This window comes from Argopecten irradians, chromosome 2 (genome assembly GCF_041381155.1).
Source record: "Argopecten irradians isolate NY chromosome 2, Ai_NY, whole genome shotgun sequence".
Taxonomy (NCBI): domain Eukaryota; kingdom Metazoa; phylum Mollusca; class Bivalvia; order Pectinida; family Pectinidae; genus Argopecten; species Argopecten irradians.
Genome location: NC_091135.1, coordinates 58,005,960 through 58,028,160, shown reverse-complemented (window position 1 = coordinate 58,028,160; position 22,201 = coordinate 58,005,960). Strand labels below are relative to the sequence as shown.

At 35.3% G+C, this 22,201-nt stretch overlaps 2 protein-coding genes across 2 annotated transcripts in view; one reads left to right on the top strand and one right to left on the bottom strand.

Moving 5' to 3' along the window:
- The window catches only part of LOC138316057 (C-Maf-inducing protein-like), a 176,970-nt gene extending 158,725 nt beyond the window's left edge, over positions 1–18,245 (bottom strand). Inside the window, exon 1 of the mRNA XM_069257536.1 lies at positions 17,582–18,245. Within this exon, the coding sequence (XP_069113637.1) occupies positions 17,582–18,052 (471 nt within the window). The 5' untranslated portion in view covers positions 18,053–18,245. The remainder of the gene's footprint in view (positions 1–17,581) is intronic.
- Positions 18,246–21,476: 3,231 nt separating this feature from the next.
- The window catches only part of LOC138316056 (uncharacterized), a 29,007-nt gene continuing 28,282 nt past the window's right edge, over positions 21,477–22,201 (top strand). The window contains exon 1 of the mRNA XM_069257535.1: positions 21,477–21,632. Coding sequence (XP_069113636.1) covers positions 21,569–21,632 — 64 coding nt within the window. The 5' untranslated portion in view covers positions 21,477–21,568. The remainder of the gene's footprint in view (positions 21,633–22,201) is intronic.

Below are 22,201 nucleotides of genomic sequence, written 5' to 3'. Positions count from 1 at the left end.
GCAATAACTATTTTCCGGATAACGGTTCCATATTCCCAGCTGAACAGAGATCAATAACTATTTCCCGGGCAACAGTTCCATACTTCCTGCTGGACAGATAGCAATAACTATTTCCTGGGCAACAGTTCCTTACTCCCTGCTAGACAGATAGCAATAACTATTTCCTGGGCAACAGTTCCATACTCCCTGCTGGACAGATAGCAATAACTATTTCCTGGGCAACAATTCCATACTTACGCCTGGACAGATATCAATAACTAATTCCTAGATAACAGTTTCCTATTCCCTGCTGAACAGATAGTAGCATTTCTGCACAAACTTCAACTGACCAAACTTCAGCTGCTGGGAATAATGCCAAGATAAACAAGATATAATTCAAAATACCATACTTCATCTTATTATAAAATGTCAAAGCACCTTTAATCTAAAGGTCAAATGCTTAATATCTCAATAGAAAGTTCAATTGTCATTAACAAAATTTTTTTTTTTATCAAAATACATGTAAACTTCTAGTTGAGAACCTCAGGGATGCATCTTTTTTTTGTTTGAAAATATGTGTGTATATGATTGTATCAGGGACATTTGCATTATTCAAACAATGTAAAAACCAATAATTGACATTGCAAGTAACTAGCAGAAGTCACCACGACCTCCGCTGACTCAAAATTAGATTGAACAATTAAACAAGAGGCCAAGAGGGCCTGTATCGCTCACCTGGTTTGTCATGTGCAGTAATGTTCTGAATACTGGTTCATTGTTCTTTCCTGAAGGAAAATTGAATATTCTCTGTTCCCCTTCGCCTAAGGATGTTTTTGGCCAAATTTGGTTTCAACTCATGCAAAACTCAATGACTAGTAGCGATTTAAAGGATTTACCTCTATTTCCTCTTTTGCACCCTGCCCCCGGTGGGTCAGAGCCAAAATTTATAAAAACTTTGTTCCTCTATCCCCCAAGGATGTTTTTGGCCAAATTTGGTTTCAATCCATGCAGAACTCTAGGATAAAGAGCAATTTATAGTATTTACCTCTATTTCCCCTATTGGGCCCGGCCCCTCCTGCCCCTGAGGGGTCAGAGCCAAATTTGGTTAGAATCCACGCAGAACTATAGGACTAGTAGCGATTTAAAGGAAATGTTGACGGACGGATGACGGACTCCGCGCCATGACATAAGATGTGAGATATCAGTGAAAAATTAAGGAAAATTTCATTGAAATAAGCTTCTCCTTTTTCCTGAATTGAAATACATACCATTTACAGTTAATTATTTACACAAGGATGATATTTTCGTGGGACATTGCTTTGATTGCGAAAATTTGGTTGCTAAAATTTGATTCGCAAAGTAATGAGAAAGAGTTCACTCATAAACACTGAAAACCCTATCATGAAAATTTAAAACTGCTGAAATATATTTTTTCTTGTTTTTACATACAGAACATTTCCATCATATCGTCACATGTATTATCATAAAGGATCTATTTGTATTTTTTGTTTACAGTCATATAAGTAGCATTTGCCTGTGAGATTTATTATATGATACAGTTTCTACACCGTTCTGTTCACCACGTAATCCTGATATACTAAAAGTCACAAACACGATAATCAAATCTACACTGTCCCATCATCTCATCACTAAACAAATCAAACTAAATAAGGATGTATTTAAATATGGGTCCAGGGAAAACATGCTATCTGTATGTCATGGTATTGATTTTCCAGGAGTCTTGCTTGGGTTCATATATATGGTGAGTTAGAAAAGCGACAATTATCATATGGTTTATGTAACAACACACAAAGTTGTAACCTCATTTACATAGATAATTACAGTAGAGTATATATTACCTGCCCAATAGTGGCCAAAGAGAATCATCAGTTAATATTACACACTGTGGTGTGTAAACATAAACGACTGAGATGTACACACTGTGGTGTGTAAACATAAACGATTGATTACACACTGTGTACACACACACTGTGGTGTGTAAACATAAATGATTGAGATGTACACACTGTGGTGTGTAAACATATAAACGACTGAGATGTACACACTGTGGTGTGTAAACATAAACGATTGATATGTACACACTGTGGTGTGTAAACATAATGATGAGATGTACACACTGTGGTGTGTAAACATAAACGACTGAGATGTACACCCTGTGGTGTAAACATAAACGATTGATATGTACACACTGTGGTGTGTAAACATAAACGATTGATATGTACACACTGTGGTGTGTAAACATAAACGACTGAGATTTACACCACTGTGATGTGTAAACATAAACGATTGATATTACACACTGTGGTGTGTAAACATAAACGACTGAGATGTACACACGATGTACACCCTGTGGTGTGTAAACATAAACGATTGATATGTACACACTGTGGTGTGTAAACATAAATGACTCAGATGTACACACTGTGGTGTGTAAACATAAACGATTGAGATGTACACACTGTGGTGTGTAAACATAAACGACTGAGATGTACACCCTGTGGTGTGTAAACATAAACGATTGATATGTACACACTGTGGTGTGTAAACATAAACGACTGAGATTTACACACTGTGATGTGTAAACATAAACGATTGATATTTACACACTGTGTGTGTAAACATAAACGATTGATATGTACACACTGTGGTGTGTAAACATAAACAATTGATATGTACACACTGTGGTGTGTAAACATAAACGACTGAGATGTTACACCCTGTGGTGTGTAAACATAAACGATCTGATATTTACACACTGTGGTGTGTAAACATAAACGACTGAGATGTACACCCTGTGGTGTGTAAACATAAACGATTGATATGTACACACTGTGGTGTGTAAACATAAACGACTGAGATGTACACCCTGTGGTGTGTAAATAACATAAACGATTGTATACGATACACACTGTGGTGTGTAAACATAAACGACTGAGATGTACACCCTGTGGTGTGTAAACATAAACGATTGATATGTACACACTGTGGTGTGTAAACATAAACGACTGAGATTTACACACTGTGATGTGTAAACATAAACGATTGATATTTACACACTGTGCTGTGTAAACATAAACGACTGAGATGTACACCCTGTGTGATGTGTAAACATAAAAGATTGATATGTACACACTGTGGTGTGTAAACATAAACGACTGAGATTTACACACTGTGATGTGTAAACATAAACGATTGATATTTACACACTGTGGTGTGTAAACATAAACGACTGAGATGTACACACTGTGGTGTGTAAACATAAACGATTGATATGTACACACTGTGGTGTGTAAACATAAACGATTGAGATGTACACACTGTGGTGTGTAAACATAAACGACTGAGATGTACACACTGTGGTGTGTAAACATAAACGATTGTGATATTGTACACACTGTGGTGTGTAAACATAAATGACTCAGATGTACACACTGTGGTGTGTAAACATAAACGATTGATATGTACACACTGTGTGTGTAAACATAAGACTAGATGTACACACTGTGGTGTGTAAACATAAACGATTGATATGTACACACTGTGGTGTGTAAACATAAACGACTGAGATGTACACACTGTGGTGTGTAAACATAAACGATTGATATGTACACACTGTGGTGTGTAAACATAAACGACTGAGATTTACACACTGTGATGTGTAAACATAAACGATTGATATTTACACACTGTGGTGTGTAAACATAAACGACTGAGATGTACACCCTGTGGTGTGTAAACATAAACGATTGATATGTACACACTGTGGTGTGTAAACATAAATGACTCAGATGTACACACTGTGGTGTGTAAACATAAACGATTGATATGTACACACTGTGGTGTGTAAACATAAACGACTGAGATTTACACACTGTGGTGTGTAAACATAAACGATTGATATGTACACACTGTGGTGTGTAAACATAAACGATTGATATGTACACACTGTGATGTGTAAACATAAACGATTGATATGTACACACTGTGGTGTGTAAACATAAATGATTGAGATGTACACACTGTGGTGTGTAAACATAAACAACTGAGATGTACACACTGTGGTGTGTAAATATAAACGATTGAGATGTACAAACTGTGGTGTGTAAACATAAACAACTGAGATGTACACACTGTGGTGTGTAAACATAAACAACTGAGATGTACACACTGTGGTGTGTAAACATAAACGACTGAGATGTACACACTGTGGTGTGTAAACATAAACAACTGAGATTTACACACTGTGATGTGTAAACATAAACGATTGATATTTACACACTGTGGTGTGTAAACATAAACGATTGAGATGTACAAACTGTGGTGTGTAAACATAAACAACTGAGATGTACACACTGTGGTGTGTAAACATAAACGACTAAGATGTACACACTGTGGTGTGTAAACATAAACAACTGAGATGTACACACTGTGGTGTGTAAACATAAATAATTGAGATGTACACACTGTGGTGTGTAAACATAAACAGCTGAGATGTTCACACTGTGGTGTGTAAACATAAACCACTGAGATGTACACACTGTGCTGTGTAAACATAAACGATTGAGATGTACACACTGTGCTGTGTAAACATAAATCATGGAGATGTACACACTGTGGTGTGTAAACATAAACAGCTGAGATGTTCACACTGTGGTGTGTAAACATAAACCACTGAGATGTACACACTGTGCTGTGTAAACATAAATGATTGAGATGTACACACTGTGCTGTGTAAACATAAACGATTGAGATGTACACACTGTGGTGTGTAAACATAAACGACTGAGCAGTGTTGTTTTTTGGTCGAATCTACAGCCGAACTTCGGCTGTTTCCCCTAGCCAAAAAATGCCTTATTTTCCCAATTTATAAGTCAAATTTCCCAATAAAAACTGACCAAATTCAATGACATTTGTGTTGATAATTTGTACCAGATTTTCATAGCTAAAACGTGTTAATATTGTCTACATTACTTTAAACAAATAATTTGGGATTAGAAACAATTTTTATTTCACGAAATGAAATCAAAATAGAAATGAGCATAACTACTTGTCTAGGTCGCTAGGTGCACCTTCAGTTCAGAGACATTTTACAGACATTCATGCTAATAAAAACAATAGTTATCTGCTTATAAGTTATATAACAATGTTTCCAGAGTTAACTTACATTATTAGTTGTCTAATTATTTTTTTTTTTTCGACATTTTTCGAGTTTTTCTGTGTAAAAACGATCTCTGTTCAAGGTAGGAAGTAGTACCAGGGATCTAATAATCAAGCCGAAATCTGGTTACCGGAATTCAGGAATTAAGAAAAAATATAATAGAGGGGAAAAAAAAACAGTTTTAAAAATGTAAATAGTGTTGCAAATAAATTGTTTTATTTTTCTTCTAATAATAGAAGGAAAATGTAGAATTAGAAATGTTTATTAGATAATTTTAAAGTTTTTGATTTTCAATTTTCTAATAAGTACGGTAATGCAATAAAAAAAAAAAAGGCATTTTGGGGGGGGCAAGTGGAATTTAATTTTGGGCAATTGTAAGTGAATTATTGGGCTCTACTTGCCCGGGGCAAGTGATTTTGAAAATCTTTTACATGCCTGAAATTTTTCCCAATTTCTTCCAAATTCTGAGTTATTTCCCCAATTGAAAAGGCATGGGCTGTTGAAAATAGTAAGTGAAAAAAATACTGCTGAGATGTACACACTGTGGTGTGTAAACATAAACGACTGAGATGTACACACTGTGGTGTGTAAACATAAACGATTGAGATGTACACACTGTGGTGTGTAAATATAAACGACTGAGATGTACACACTGTGGTGTGTAAACATAAACGACTGAGATGTACACACTGTGGTGTGTAAACATAAACGATTGAGATGTACACACTGTGGTGTGTAAACATAAACGACTGAGATGTACACACTGTGGTGTGTAAACATAAACAACTGAGATGTACACACTGTGGTGTGTAAACATAAACGATTGAGATGTACACACTGTGGTGTGTAAACATAAACAACTGAGATGTACACACTGTGGTGTGTAAATATAAACGATTGAGATGTACACACTGTGGTGTGCAAATATAAACGACTGAGATGTACACACTGTGGTGTGTAAATATAAATGATTGAGATGTACACACTGTGGTGTGTATACATAAACCACTGAGATGTACACTGTGGTGTGTAAACATAAACAACAAAGATGTTCACACTGTGGTGCGTAAACATAAATGATAATCAACTACTACGTAGCTTACTTAATGATTTTTTCTTTGTGAAACAATAAAATTGCATTATAATAGGATAAATTAATATAGTGTACATCTATATTGTTTTAAAACATAAAGTTGATTTTCAAAGAATTCTGATATTCAAAATAGATCACCTCTTACTTTAAAAATAAAATCTTCATAAAATTTTCAAGAAAAATGTCAAAATCTCTTCGGGAAAATAAAACGGCTGTTCTATTGTCTTGAGTTTTATCTGTTCCCCACATCAACTAGTCAAAGCCATATTCGATTAAACGTGACAGAGTCACGGATGCAGTACAGCCAGTGTTACCATGGCAACATTTAATATGCGACAGACCTCCTGCTTGTTACAAAAGTTCCCCAGCTCAGTTCGTAAAACAAATGGTTGGCGAAATCCATATACATGTATGTATATGTCAATTAACCAAATGAAGAAAAAGGATACACAATGGTATATATGAAGAATTACATATATTATTATTTGAGTCCTATATATTTTGCAACTCAACATATGTCCTCAGATTGTCGTTTTGTTTATGATAGTACAATTTAGCATTACTGGAAGCTAAGTAAACACAAAAAAATGCATCGGCAACTTAGTCTAATAAACAGGTGATTTTATTTGAAATTCTGACTCAGAAATGAGTGTTTGGATATATATATGTATCATGATGTATATTATTAAGATATGGTATATTCCAGCTGGTATTAGCTCAATATGATACAGTATTGCCTGTAATAACTGACAAAAGAAAATAAACAACCATTACTTATTTTTTAGCCTGAATCTGTATCACATGTCAATGACCCTCACTGTCCAGCTACCAGGGTGACCCACACATACAAACACGATTTTCTAACAGATTGGAGTTTCTCTGTGATGGCCTATAGCTAGTGGGTAAAAATCAATACTGAATGAAACACAATTAGGAGAGCATTCCATATAAACTATGCTTTTACACATGATTAATTACCTAAATTTCAGACTCACAGCGGCCGATATAATTTCATTCCCACAAGTCACAAATTGAATATCATCAGTCGAGCTTAATGGATATGATAAAATGTCCAGAAATTCCACCAGAATCATTTACAACAAATTCAACAAGTGATAGTTGCATTAGTAAACATTACAGAAGTCCCTCAAATGTCCTAACAGTTATCCCAATTTTGTTGACCAATCAGAAACTGCTCTTTGATTACCATAGCAACAGATGTCATTTGTCATCCCTGTAAACCCATACATAGTAATTTTTGCCAAAAAGCAGACAATTTCTAAACTTCAACCAACCAGGACCCGTAATTTATTTCATTACCATGACAACTGAGGCTTTTGAAAAAGGGACCATGTTCAACATTCCTCAAAAGTCCTTTACGCAAATTTTCACTGAAACAGATAGTATACTGGTATCTATATTTTTACCAATCAGAAGGTAGGGAAATCACCCAGCGGACATTTGGTTGACGATTCGGAAAAGTAGAAGCATGTGCATACAAATATCTCCTTACCATGATGAACATTATAGTTTCATTATATTCTGTGCAAAAGTTTCTGGAGAGAAGAAGAGAGAAAAAAAGATAATAATTAGATTAAATCAACATCTTGATATAAATTAAAATATATCACCTATAATTGAATTACATGACAGTATGAACCATCATTTTACACAACTACACTTCTCAGCCAGGAATGCAACTATATGCATGATTTTCAGGCAGGAAGATAATCTATACAGTTTTCAGCCAGTCATACAACTGTCTTTAAATAAAATTATAACCAGGAAGTACAATACATGAAATCAAGATGAGCACCCTCAAATAATCAATAAACACATTCATTCACCCAAATAATTCATAATTAAGGTAGCCTGCAGACATATCAATAGACACAATCAACAATATGGAATGACATGATGATCTGATCTCGATCATCAAAAACTCTTCAATTGGCACTTTGATAATAATCAGGAATGGCAAACACATTGGGATATGTTTGTACTACATTAAAATGTATGGTATAAATTGATATTCCAGACCTAATTCTTAAGTAGTAGTTTTCCAAAAATGCAAATCTACATATGGAGGTGCACGTGTCTACACACAGGCTAATATTGTTTTTCTACAGCAGACATGCAAATTTCACTAATTTTCAATATTGATCTACAGTGTAATCTTCATGAAACTGAATATCATTTTCAAGAAACACAGATTTCCTCGACAAATCAAATTTTGTACTTTTAATTCAACAAAATTGTATGGAAATGAAGACAATATTGCGAGGTATCCCTTGATGTGCTTCTGTTGACTTGCAATGTTATAAAATTGGTCTCATGTGAGGGTGATTTACGTAACCCATTATGGCCTGGTTGCATTGAGAGGGCACTATTGCCTCATAGTATTGTCTAATGATGGAATAGTGTCCTCACCTTCGGCTCGGGCACTATTCCATCCCTCGACAATACTATATATGAATACTATAAATATTGGGAACTATATGATTGCATGGAGCTTGTCCTGAGTTATGTACTTGGTCACCTTTACATATACTACATTGACCCTGGCTCTGTCCAGTGGGACCATGTAAGTAAAATCTGCCCTAGGTAACTACAGATCATGTTCTTAATTACAGATCAATAATCGTAATGAGTGACTATTGACTAATCGACACACTTATATATCTAGGACAATGCCCAATCTACTATAGTACAGATCAGCCAGAATGAGTCATTGATTTTACTTGTGTACTTCAACACGGACATCCATCTATCAAATCTGCCATCGATACTTGTAACATATCCTGATTACAACTAGTAACAAATGCAAGCTCGATAAGGAAGCTGACTATGTGCTGCTGCAACACCGCAGCCACAATTTATCGTGCTGATCGGATCTTCGGAGTAATTTACTATAACCGTGTGATTTGATACAATTGCATTGTGATCCTTATCAGGATTTATAGATTCTTAACAAATAAACACAAAACTAATGCTTTTTACTTCATTTCATACCAATCACATCAAAATGATTCCTGTGATCATATCTAACTAGATAGTTACATGTAACCATTTACTGTTAAACACATGGTTAGATGACCATTTCATCATTTCTTTATTAGATATCTATCTACATTCTATGTATATTGTGTATCTGAGGTCTGTGTTAGTAATATCATATTAACTGAACACACAAATAATAATGTAGATAAGATTGGGTTTACTTCATTTGTAAAATCACAATTTATATATACTGCCCTGTCATATTATATTATAAGGCTAAGGATATAGAGCATTCATAAGTAATATTTTGTTTGAGAGTTTGAAGAAGAAGAAAAACCATTATAATTATATTTTTAACATAGAATATTTACAGTTCCTTCATGGAGGTACCTTTCAGCTGAGGCTAAAACAGAAATTAAATGATTTCTATATTTGATGAAAAAGTACAATTTTGGGGTAGTATGTTTCCAAGAGGTAATGTTACAAAGAGGACAAGAGTTCCATAATATACCGCAGTAAAACCTAATTTGTTTAGGTCCTACCTCTTGTGTCAAATTCAGGTTGGGTAGATTTTACATCTCCTACCTCTTGTGTCAAATTCAGGTTGGGTAGATTTTACATCTCCTACCTCCTGTGTCAAATTCAGGTTGGGTAGATTTTACATCTCCTACCTCTTGTGTCACATTCAGGTTGGGTAGATTTTACATCTCCTACCTCTTGTATCACATTCAGGTTGGGTAGATTTTACATCTCCTACCACTTGTATCACATTCAGTTTGGGTTGATCTTACATCTCCTACCTCTTGTGTCACATTCAGGTTGGGTAGATTTTACATCTCCTACCACTTGTGTCAAATTCAGGTTGGGTAGATTTTACATCTCCTACCTCTTGTGTCACATTCAGGTTGGGTAGATTTTACATCTCCTACCTCTTGTGTCACATTCAGGTTGGGTAGATTTTACATCTCCTACCTCTTGTGTCACATTCAGGTTGGGTAGATTTTACATCTCCTACCTCTTGTGTCACATTCAGGTTGGGTAGATTTTACATCTCCTACCTCTTGTGTCACATTCAGGTTGGGTAGATTTTACATCTCCTACCTCTTGTGTCACATTCAGGTTGGGTAGATTTTACATCTCCTACCTCTTGTGTCACATTCAGGTTGGGTAGATTTTACATCTCCTACCTCTTGTGTCAAATTCAGGTTGGGTAGATTTTACATCTCCTACCTCTTGTGTCAAATTCAGGTTGGGTAGATTTTACATCTCCTACCTCTTGTGTCACATTCAGGTTGGGTAGATTTTACATCTCCTACCTCTAGTGTCACATTCAGGTTGGGTAGATTTTACATCTCCTACCTCTTGTGTCACATTCAGGTTGGGTAGATTTTACATCTCCTACCTCTTGTGTCACATTCAGGTTGGGTAGATTTTACATCTCCTACCTCTTGTGTCACATTCAGGTTGGGTAGATTTTACATCTCCTACCTCTTGTGTCACATTCAGGTTGGGTAGATTTTACATCTCCTACCTCTTGTGTCACATTCAGGTTGGGTAGATTTTACATCTCCTACCTCTTGTGTCACATTCAGGTTGGGTAGATTTTACATCTCCTACCTCTTGTGTCACATTCAGGTTGGGTAGATTTTACATCTCCTACCTCTTGTGTCACATTCAGGTTGGGTAGATTTTACATCTCCTACCACTTGTATCACATTCAGTTTGGGTTGATCTTACATCTCCTACCACTTGTATCACATTCAAGTTGGGTAGATTTTACGTCTCCTACCTCCTGTGTCACATAAAGGTTGGGTAGATCTAAAATCTCGTACCTATTGTGTCACATTAATTAAGGTTAGGTAGATTTTGCGTCTAATACCTCTTGTGTCACATTCAGGTTGGGTAGATTTTACATCTCCTACCTCTTGTGTCACATTCAGGTTGGGTAGATTTTACATCTCCTACCTCTTGTATCACATTCAGTTTGGGTTGATCTTACATCTCCTACCACTTGTATCACATTCAGGTTGGGTTGATCTTACATCTCCTACCACTTGTATCACATTCAGGTTGGGTTGATCTTACATCTCCTACCTCTTGTGTCACATTCAGGTTGGGTAGATTTTACATCTCCTACCTCTTGTGTCACATTCAGGTTGGGTAGATTTTACATCTCTTACCTCTTGTGTCACATTCAGGTTGGGTAGATTTTACATCTCCTACCTCTTGTATCACATTCAGTTTTGGTTGATCTTACATCTCCTACCTCTAGTGTCACATTCAGGTTGGGTAGATTTTACATCTCCTACCTCTTGTATCACATTCAGTTTGGGTTGATCTTACATCTCCTACCTCTAGTGTCACATTCAGGTTGGGTAGATTTTACATCTCCTACCTCTTGTATCACATTCAGTTTGGGTTGATCTTACATCTCCTACCTCTTGTATCACATTCAGGTTGGGTAGATTTTACATCTCCTACCTCTTGTATCACATTCAGTTTGGGTTGATCTTACATCTCCTACCACTTGTATCACATTCAGGTTGGGTTGATCTTACATCTCCTACCACTAGTGTCACATTCAGGTTGGGTAGATTTTACATCTCCTACCTCTTGTATCACATTCAGGTTGGGTAGATTTTACATCTCCTACCTCTTGTGTCACATTCAGGTTGGGTAGATTTTACATCTCCTACCACTTGTATCACATTCAGGTTGGGTAGATTTTACATCTCCTACCTCTTGTGTCACATTCAGGTTGGGTAGATTTTACATCTCCTACCACTTGTATCACATTCAGGTTGGGTAGATTTTACATCTCCTACCTCTTGTGTCACATTCAGGTTGGGTAGATTTTACATCTCCTACCTCTTGTATCACATTCAGGTTGGGTAGATTTTACATCTCCTACCACTTGTGTCACATTCAGGTTGGGTAGATTTTACATCTCCTACCTCTTGTATCACATTCAGGTTGGGTAGATTTTACATCTCCTACCACTTGTGTCACATTCAGGTTGGGTAGATTTTACATCTCCTACCACTTGTATCACATTCAGGTTGGGTAGATTTTACATCTCCTACCACTTGTATCACATTCAGGTTGGGTAGATTTTACATCTCCTACCACTTGTGTCACATTCAGGTTGGGTAGATTTTACATCTCCTACCTCTTGTGTCACATTCAGGTTGGGTAGATTTTACATCTCCTACCACTTGTATCACATTCAGGTTGGGTAGATTTTACATCTCCTACCACTTGTATCACATTCAGGTTGGGTAGATTTTACATCTCCTACCACTTGTATCACATTCAGGTTGGGTAGATTTGACATCTCCTACCTCTAGTGTCACATTCAGGTTGGGTTGATTTTACATCTCCTACCACTTGTGTCACATTCAGGTTGGGTAGATTTTACATCTCCTACCACTTGTATCACATTCAGTTTGGGTAGATTTTACATCTCCTACCACTTGTATCACATTCAGGTTGGGTAGATTTTACATTTCCTACCACTTGTGTCACATTCAGGTTGGGTAGATTTTACATCTCCTACCACTTGTATCACATTCAGGTTGGGTAGATTTTACATCTCCTACCTCTAGTGTCACATTCAGGTTGGGTAGATTTTACATCTCCTACCTCTTGTATCACATTCAGTTTGGGTTGATCTTACATCTCCTACCACTTGTATCACATTCAGGTTGGGTTGATCTTACATCTCCTACCTCTAGTGTCACATTCAGGTTGGGTAGATTTTACATCTCCTACCACTTGTATCACATTCAGGTTGGGTTGATCTTACATCTCCTACCTCTAGTGTCACATTCAGGTTGGGTAGATTTTACATCTCCTACCTCTTGTGTCACATTCAGGTTGGGTAGATTTTACATCTCCTACCTCTTGTGTCACATTCAGGTTGGGTAGATTTTACATCTCCTACCTCTTGTGTCACATTCAGGTTGGGTAGATTTTACATCTCCTACCTCTTGTGTCACATTCAGGTTGGGTAGATTTTACATCTCCTACCACTTGTATCACATTCAGTTTGGGTTGATCTTACATCTCCTACCTCTTGTGTCACATTCAGGTTGGGTAGATTTTACATCTCCTACCACTTGTATCACATTCAGGTTGGGTTGATCTTACATCTCCTACCTCTTGTGTCACATTCAGGTTGGGTAGATTTTACATCTCCTACCACTTGTGTCACATTCAGGTTGGGTTGATCTTACATCTCCTACCTCTTGTGTCACATTCAGGTTGGGTAGATTTTACATCTCCTACCACTTGTGTCACATTCAGGTTGGGTTGATCTTACATCTCCTACCTCTTGTGTCACATTCAGGTTGGGTAGATTTTACATCTCCTACCACTTGTGTCACATTCAGGTTGGGTAGATTTTACATCTCCTACCTCTTGTGTCACATTCAGGTTGGGTAGATTTTACATCTCCTACCTCTTGTGTCACATTCAGGTTGGGTAGATTTTACATCTCCTACCTCTTGTGTCACATTCAGGTTGGGTAGATTTTACATCTCCTACCACTTGTGTCACATTCAGGTTGGGTTGATCTTACATCTCCTACCTCTTGTGTCACATTCAGGTTGGGTAGATTTTACATCTCCTACCACTTGTGTCACATTCAGGTTGGGTAGATTTTACATCTCCTACCTCTTGTGTCACATTCAGGTTGGGTAGATTTTACATCTCCTACCTCTTGTGTCACATTCAGGTTGGGTAGATTTTACATCTCCTACCACTTGTATCACATTCAGGTTGGGTAGATTTTTCTTTACAGTACTTACATATAGCATATATGCAGAGAAATTTTATATGTAGACCCCTGCTGAAATATCAGCTCTATCTTAAGACTGTATTGTTCATACCATGATGATCAGTTCTCTGTGATGACATCAAACAGGTTCAATTAATGTTAATTAGATATTGAACCATTTAATTACAACCATTTAATTACAATACAATTGCATATTTTTCATCTTTTTTAATGAACTTGTGTTGTGTTGTGCATTTAACAATACATTTTAATTTAGCTAGAATGGTTTTGATCTCTGTGAATTAAGGCAATTTAAAAGCTAGCACTATTTGTTGAGGACTATTTGATTGATCAATATGCAAAAGTTCTATCAAGTTGCCTTTTCTATATAGATTTGAATTTTCCGTTCAGTAAACTCACTACATGGGCTGTATATATAATTGGAGCCGAGGCCTTATCGACTCCTTCACCCATGTATAGTTATAAAGACACATTTGAACTCTACTAAAGCTGGAACAGTTCATTAAAGAATTTCAGAGGTGCATGAATAAACAGTTGGAAGAAGTAGAGGAGCACTAAAACATGCCCAAAGAATCATAATACTACAGGTATAGGTAGCATTATAATATTCAACTGTTTCGTAATACATAATTAGTTACCTTTTATTGGAACTGTGGGATTTATCATCTATTTATCAAAGATGTAATGTTTAATTTAATTCACGTTAAGTGACTGCATTTTCAACCTCGTTTTACATTACCATTTTACAAATCAAAAGCCGTTGAGGAGAGGTAGTGGACCTTTAAGGGTTTCTGACTCAAATCAAGGTATTTAGACTGGAAGACATCATGGTATCAGATCTACAATAAGGTTTGGATTGACATTTGGAGCAATATCATGACATACAACTTAGAACATGTTTGTTTTATTTTTATTACACTTTGTGGACAGATTGAAAAGAATTGATTTTTGTCTTACGACCAAGCATAATAGACAAAAAATATGAGATACATTTAATAACATTCTCTCATAGGATTTCCATATTCCATTTATCTCACATTACATTTATAATGTCATTTAAACAATTATATTAGCCAGTTATATCTGGAGCAGTTTTTTTCATTTATACTTAAACTTTGTACTATTTAATTTTTGCAATCTGGCAATAAAAACCACTATTATATATGATATAGTAGTTAGTAAATAAACATCTGAAATTACTTTCTTCACAAAATATTCAAGCTATATATATCTAGTGGTGGGCTGATTATCGATCATAATCGAAAATCAGTTGATATGTCTTTTCCGATTCTGATTGTCGATAATGAAAATCCGGAATCGAAAATCGCTAATCACATTGGTACAAATACTGTAAAAGTATGAACTAGACTAAACTTTGATATACATGCATAACTTACAGTATCTTTTCAATCTTTCTTTGGTTGTTGTTATATCTACTTTCTATTCTCTACAGAAACTAAAATATTACGTGAGTCAAGGATTTATAAGTGAGAAGGATTCGTGACTGTCTCTTAACACTACTAAACACCACACGAGACGCCTATGAACCGGGAATAAAAACCGTTTTTCTCAACAAATACTTGTCTTATCAAGTCAAACGAAACACCAATGTAAAGTTTATTAAATTTTACAACGTTTATTACTTGCTTTAAGGACGGAAAATTTAGAAAATATGTCTTAAATTTTCGTTAAAAAGTACGACAGCTCATGAAATGACGGCCCCGCTTCAGAAAGTAAGACGGTAGCCCTCGCACCCGCAGGCTACATCAAAGGCTGCGCCGGCAGATATCAAAGGAAAACGGTCGTCGCCCAACGTCACGGTCAGTGCACAAACACAAAAGCTCCTACGTTGTACTCCCCCAAAACCCAATGTGACTTATCCTTCTCATATACGTCCTTGCGTGAGTATATCTATAATTGATAAAGACTTAAAATTTTTGTGTGAATATTCCATACTGAAGAAAATAACACTGAAAAGTATAACAATTAACAGCAAATTTTGATTTCCAATATATCACTTACGAGAAATTTAATTATTTATTTTTATAAAATTGGTCGATGGGTTTAAGATTCAGGTTACAAACCTATAAATAATTGATTATGATTTCAAACCCATTGCCCATCACTAGCTAGCTATATAATGGTACAATGTATAATACATTTTTTCTATACATCATAATTTTCATTTTATATCTATGAAATAATATCACATAAACAACACTTCAACTAAACCCAAATTTAAAGTTCTATTATGATTAAAATGGTGTTGTCAGGTTTTTTTGTGTTTTTTTTCCATTGAGGTAGTGCTAATGTGAAATGCCATATTAAATATCAACTCAACAAGGACAAATATCCTTGTCAAAATGTAATTTCAAAATCCTTTAAAGAATACTTTTTAAGCATAACTCAAATATAAATATATTATTTACCAGTATCATTTCTTTTCTAGTTCCACATTTAATGGAGCTACAATCAAATGTGTGAAATGGTGTGCTCTAATTGGAAAATAATAATTTAATTCTTCCTTTTTTTGTCTGACAAACACATCATTACATTTAATTCAAATGAATCATCGAACATTATTAAGTTAAAATAATTTGATACCAAATTTTAACATTTTCACGTTAATAAGTAGTAACTATTAAAGACAGCTAGACTACTAAAATATTCTATCTTTCATTTATACCTAAAAATGGTTGATGAAGTCATATCACAGCTGCTTCTACATGTTTCTCATTACTTACAAATTGGAAATGATGGTTACTTTTTGGTAGAAAGATACATGTGATCATGCAAACATGTTATGACTAAACAATAAATTCTTCATTAGGAAAGGAGTATTTATTACTTTACTCTAGCTGGTTTGTAACGTTATTCACTATTTACTTGTAAAACAGCTGTACTTGTTATGTCTTGTCTGTTACATTTATGAATTGTCATAAAATACATCAGAATACCCATCTCTCTTTTGACTTAAAATATCAATGGAAATATAGACAAAATAATACGATAACTTTATTGTTTAAGATATAGTTCTCTCTCACAGTAGGGTGCATGTGTAGATATCATTTTGTTGATTGTTTTCCAAAGATCTACTCTCAACACAAATGAATTCTTTCTAAAATAATTCGGTGGTAATATAACACTTTTATAAGTTAATTAGTATCAAATTGGTGTCTATGACTGCTAAGATTGAACATTGTGCTTAAAGTTTTTGTACAATGTACAACTTAATTGTGAGGGTTTAATATTGTTCATTGAAAAGGAGACACAACACTAAATAGAAATGATGACAAAAATCAAAGACTAGATAGTTTGTTTTTTTCTATCTTGATCCCACATTGCATGCTATTTGGTGTGTAAGAGGCCTGAAAGACCTGTATCATTAGTACACTTGACCTTTCTGTGTAGTTTCACTTTGACAAGTAGAACTACAATGTTTAACATACAACGATAAGTACATAGCAAGAGAAAAAAAAATAATTAATCAACATGTAAATATTACTTAACATTAATTAAAATGTAGTCTTACCGTTGCGGAATGGATTTCTGTTTTCCCAAGCACAATACGATGACTTTCCCACCTCCGTAAATAACGCGAATTCATTATTTTGCTCACAATCGTTCTGGTATGGTTTAACCGACATATTTGAATGTCTCCCTCGTTAATTAGACGAAATCTTGGTCCAGAAAAGGGTTTGGATATATTTGTGACTGGGGACGAACATGGTTGATTACCACTGTTTGAACTTGCCCCGGTTTCGTTCTTTATAATCCCGTTGGAATACGGAAGGGTGGATCGCGGACTGGATTCTAGGTGTATATCGTCTATCTCTATAATATCCGCGTCAGATGAAGATTCTGTGTTGACGCTTTCTAAATTCGTGACAAGAGTCGCCATGTTTCTGGGTTCATGATCGTCTCCTCTATATGCCTCAACATTATTACGCGCAGTTGCAGCTGAAGCAGCCGGGCAGGAGTCGAGCCCCGATATGGCCAACATCGTTCGACAATAACTGTAAATACAAGCCAGTTTGCCGGAATACAGTGTAACACACGCTATATTCAAGAATAGCACTTCATTTCCTTGTACAGATGACTCCTCTAAGTTTCCCGGTTGTTGTCAAAATACGATAATAACACGAACACAATGGTTTCTCACAATGTGTAAATATAGTAACGACTGTCTAGCAGGTCACGTGGTCTGGATGTGACGTAGATGGCGAGTGTTACTTTTTATAATAAGGAAACTGACATTCGAGCACGCTGTTGATGATACTGTGACGCCTGTATAGATAGCGATGTATTTCGATGGATATGCGCTACACGACTAAGGCTTGAAACATAATATATATAGAACCGTCTGTCATTTAATTATAACGAATTAACATGAACGTGGTCAGGCATGTTACTTTACAGTAGTGAAGTATGGGGGTTTCACAAAGCACCAAGTATAGAAAAATTGCACTTGAGTTTTTGCAAACGATTATTAGGAGTTAAGAAAAGTACAGCAAATTGTATGGTATATCAAGAATTAGGCAGATTATCGATGGCTATTGTGAGAAAAGTAAGAATTTTTAAATATTGGATTAAATTAAAGACTTCAAATAACTGTATTTTAAATGCTATCTATCAAGAAATGCTTGAGAAGGGGAGTGATTGGTCGGATATAGTGTCAAAGATGAATTATACAGAATGGGGTTAGGTTATATTTGGCATAGTGATAAAATAATTGACAAAGATATTGATATCATCAAACGTAGAATGTATGATATATTCCAACAAGACTGCAGTGAACAGATAGAATTATCCTCTAAGTGCCTCATGCATCATTGTACCTAGTACACGTAGTCTTGTTTAAAATATATTCACGAAGGTTTTGGTCTACAGAAATATTTAACAAAATCTATAGGGACTCCTCGGTTTAATTCAAACCATGAATAATTCGAAGTCCGATGTTTCGAAGTCTTTCTGTCGGTCCCTTGAACTTCGATACATCGAGGTTTGACTGTACTTTTTAAATTATTTGACCGTTATATATAGACGTAAGAATACATTGCATTACATTGTCAGTGACGCGGCGGAAACGTTAAATATTAATACGCTTGGCCAGAATGGAGTTTATAGCCTGATATTGCCCATCTCGTTTAACATAGATCAAACGAGAAACTGAAAGTCGAATGAAAATATAGTAGGATAATCAAATTATGTTAACTTATACACCAATAAAAAAAATGCACTGTCGGTTTTGAATGTCAGGTTTTGGACAAACCAGGTAAAATACCTTATTTTCATGCTTTCAAAAAACATATTAAAACATGTTAATTTGGAAAAACTAGTCATATCAGACCATGGTATAATGTTTAAACTTTATATTTATTCACAAATACACTTAAAAATAGTTAGCTAAGGAAACTTAGCGTACAACTCGATGGTCCTTCTGCCGACAGCAAAGAGAATGAAGGATATTTGCTTGTTCGGATTGTGTTAAAACGACAAACGTTCCTGATAAAGTTAAAAGTAAAACAGTGGAAACGCAAGACTATCGTCAGAACAACATGTACACCATCACATGACTGGTTCCTTCACACCGCTTTTAATCAGAAAATTATAATTACACTGTACTATCATTATCAGAGAATAAATCAACTGTAACACATACATATACTGGGGAATTACAAGATCGATCAAGTAAATACGTTATACCAAATTTAATCGTTTCACTTCTGCATACCACAGTTCATACTAATTAAAAAAGATGTATTCAAATGATAATCTAGAACTCAAACACTGTTTTAAATTCATTTTCTATTATGGGTGAAGTATTAGCAGTTTTGACTGCTTTTCTATATTTACTGACCGATTTTGTTGTTTTATCGGACACATGTGTAAACAGGATCGTCAATGTGAAGCAAACAAACCGAAATAATCAATTGAACGAGGTAAATATAAATTAAATCATTGATACTATTACGCTATACTCCGTACACCATAATCAGAATTTTAGCTATTCTCCGTACACCTCGCGAGCTATACTCCGTACACTGGTGTCTCCTTATAAAACTAATATCTACAAACCATTCAAGAAACCCAGGTTACCAACATTTTGTATTGTGAATATATATGTATATCCCTTTATTTAAGAAAGGTGATTTGGGTTAAAACCATATAATCATTTCAAAAGAAACGAAAATGTGTGAGTAATCTAACTTTTTAGCAGGTACACACCATATATCTTCACAGATAATTCAATAAAGACGCATTAAAATTCCACAAGTTTTACATTTAATCTAATTCGAATGTTTTCTGAAACGACGTGACCAGGATACAGTCTGCATAATTGTGTTGTATAATTAAAAACAATGACTGAATCATCCCCTCTCATGCTGTATTTTTGAGCTGTCGCTTCGAGTGTAGCTATTTTCGGTGTACCGATGATAGACGGTGGTTCCGAATATATGATTTATCCGATTTTAATTCTAGTGTGTAGTGCTTTTGCGGTTGTTCTGTGGGAGATCGTTCCATATCTTGACCAATCCTCTCGCAATGCGAATAAAACTGTCCAACTTGTTATTTTGTGTATGCCACAGGGACCTGGCACGAAAATTTTTAACCAATAGTATACATATATATATTATAGTATCGATACTATAATATATATATGTATACTATTGGTTAAAAATTTTCGTGCCAGGTCCCTGTGGTGTATGCAGTTATTTCTTTGGGAGAGGGAGGGGATTTCTTTGTGATCTTCCTCAGTTCCAACATCAAGTGAGATGCGTTAATTCTTGTTATTACTTTTTCTCTCTCGCATTTTTTTTTATTATTTTTTATTTTATTGCTCAGTATACATGTAGATCTCAATCAGCATGCGACCATGCGTTGTTCATTTCGATCTTGTGTACTTCCATACTGTATTGCTTTCGCATTAAATTTTGCTTTTTTCTAGTGAGTCTCCTGTTTACCATGAAATACTTTCCATTAGTTTATAGTGAAATACTTTTCAAACGTAATTATTAACATCGTTTTCTCTGAACTGTCAAGACCAATCAAAATCCGTGACTCCTTTCTCGATTCGGGTGTGGTAGTTTCATTACCGTACTAAAATGATGACCGGAACAGGAGTCTGAGATCGAAATCCCGAACTTTAAAAAAAATTGTAGAAAAGTGGGAAAAAATAGGGTCGGAGGTTATAAGTTAGGGTCGGTCGGTAATTATTAATAATAATATTTTTTTGTCCTAGGCAAAATAAAAAGCCTAATAACTCCAATAAAAAGCCAAATGTTTGACTACCATCGGAAATACCATTCTTCTAAATCTTAATATTATTCATAATTTTGATGACATGTACTAGTACAGTACTGCAATATCCTATCTACAATGTATTCACCTATTTGAGTGACGTTCCGGAGAAAACATGTTTCAGAAATTACAACTCACCGATATCGATCTTTGTCATTTGCACGCTTGAAATACCAGACAACAAGACCAAACAAACTTCCACTCGGCTCTGGACACTATGGGGGCCATAAATGTAGTTATTATTGTCGCAGTACTTTTTGTACCTCTCGCAGAAAGCAAAGGTGAGTTTAAAATCAATATTTTAAGTAATTTTAAATGCTCATTAAAATATAGCCACGTCCGATGACATTGATCGCCGATTGTTAAGGCCCAGGTCCTACCTCCATTTCGGTCATTATTCTCAACCGACGTTAGGCTACTTTGGCTACTGTACGGATTAGATCTACCCCCGATTAGAATATTTAGTCGTGTATTTACAGTAAATAATAATCATGATATAAAACTTGGTTGAAGATATGACTATTTTCTCAAAATGGTAGCCTAAGACAAATATAATAACATTTAATGTTGTAATTTAACAGGTTGGGCACAACCCTGCACACGGGTAAAAGTTACCCATTTGAGTAACAGTTACATGTTTGCAGTAATCAATAAGTTACCCAAATGAGTAATGCTATGAAAAGAAAACACATAATATTGTTTTAAAAATCATTATCAAAAAGGGCGTCATAATTTTTAGAATGTCCTACAACTGATCTAAGTCTCTATGTTTCTGTGGTTGAAATATCAAATTCTGTTGTCTAACTTTGTTGTAAAATGACAATTTAGGTGCTCTCCATTGACTACTGTG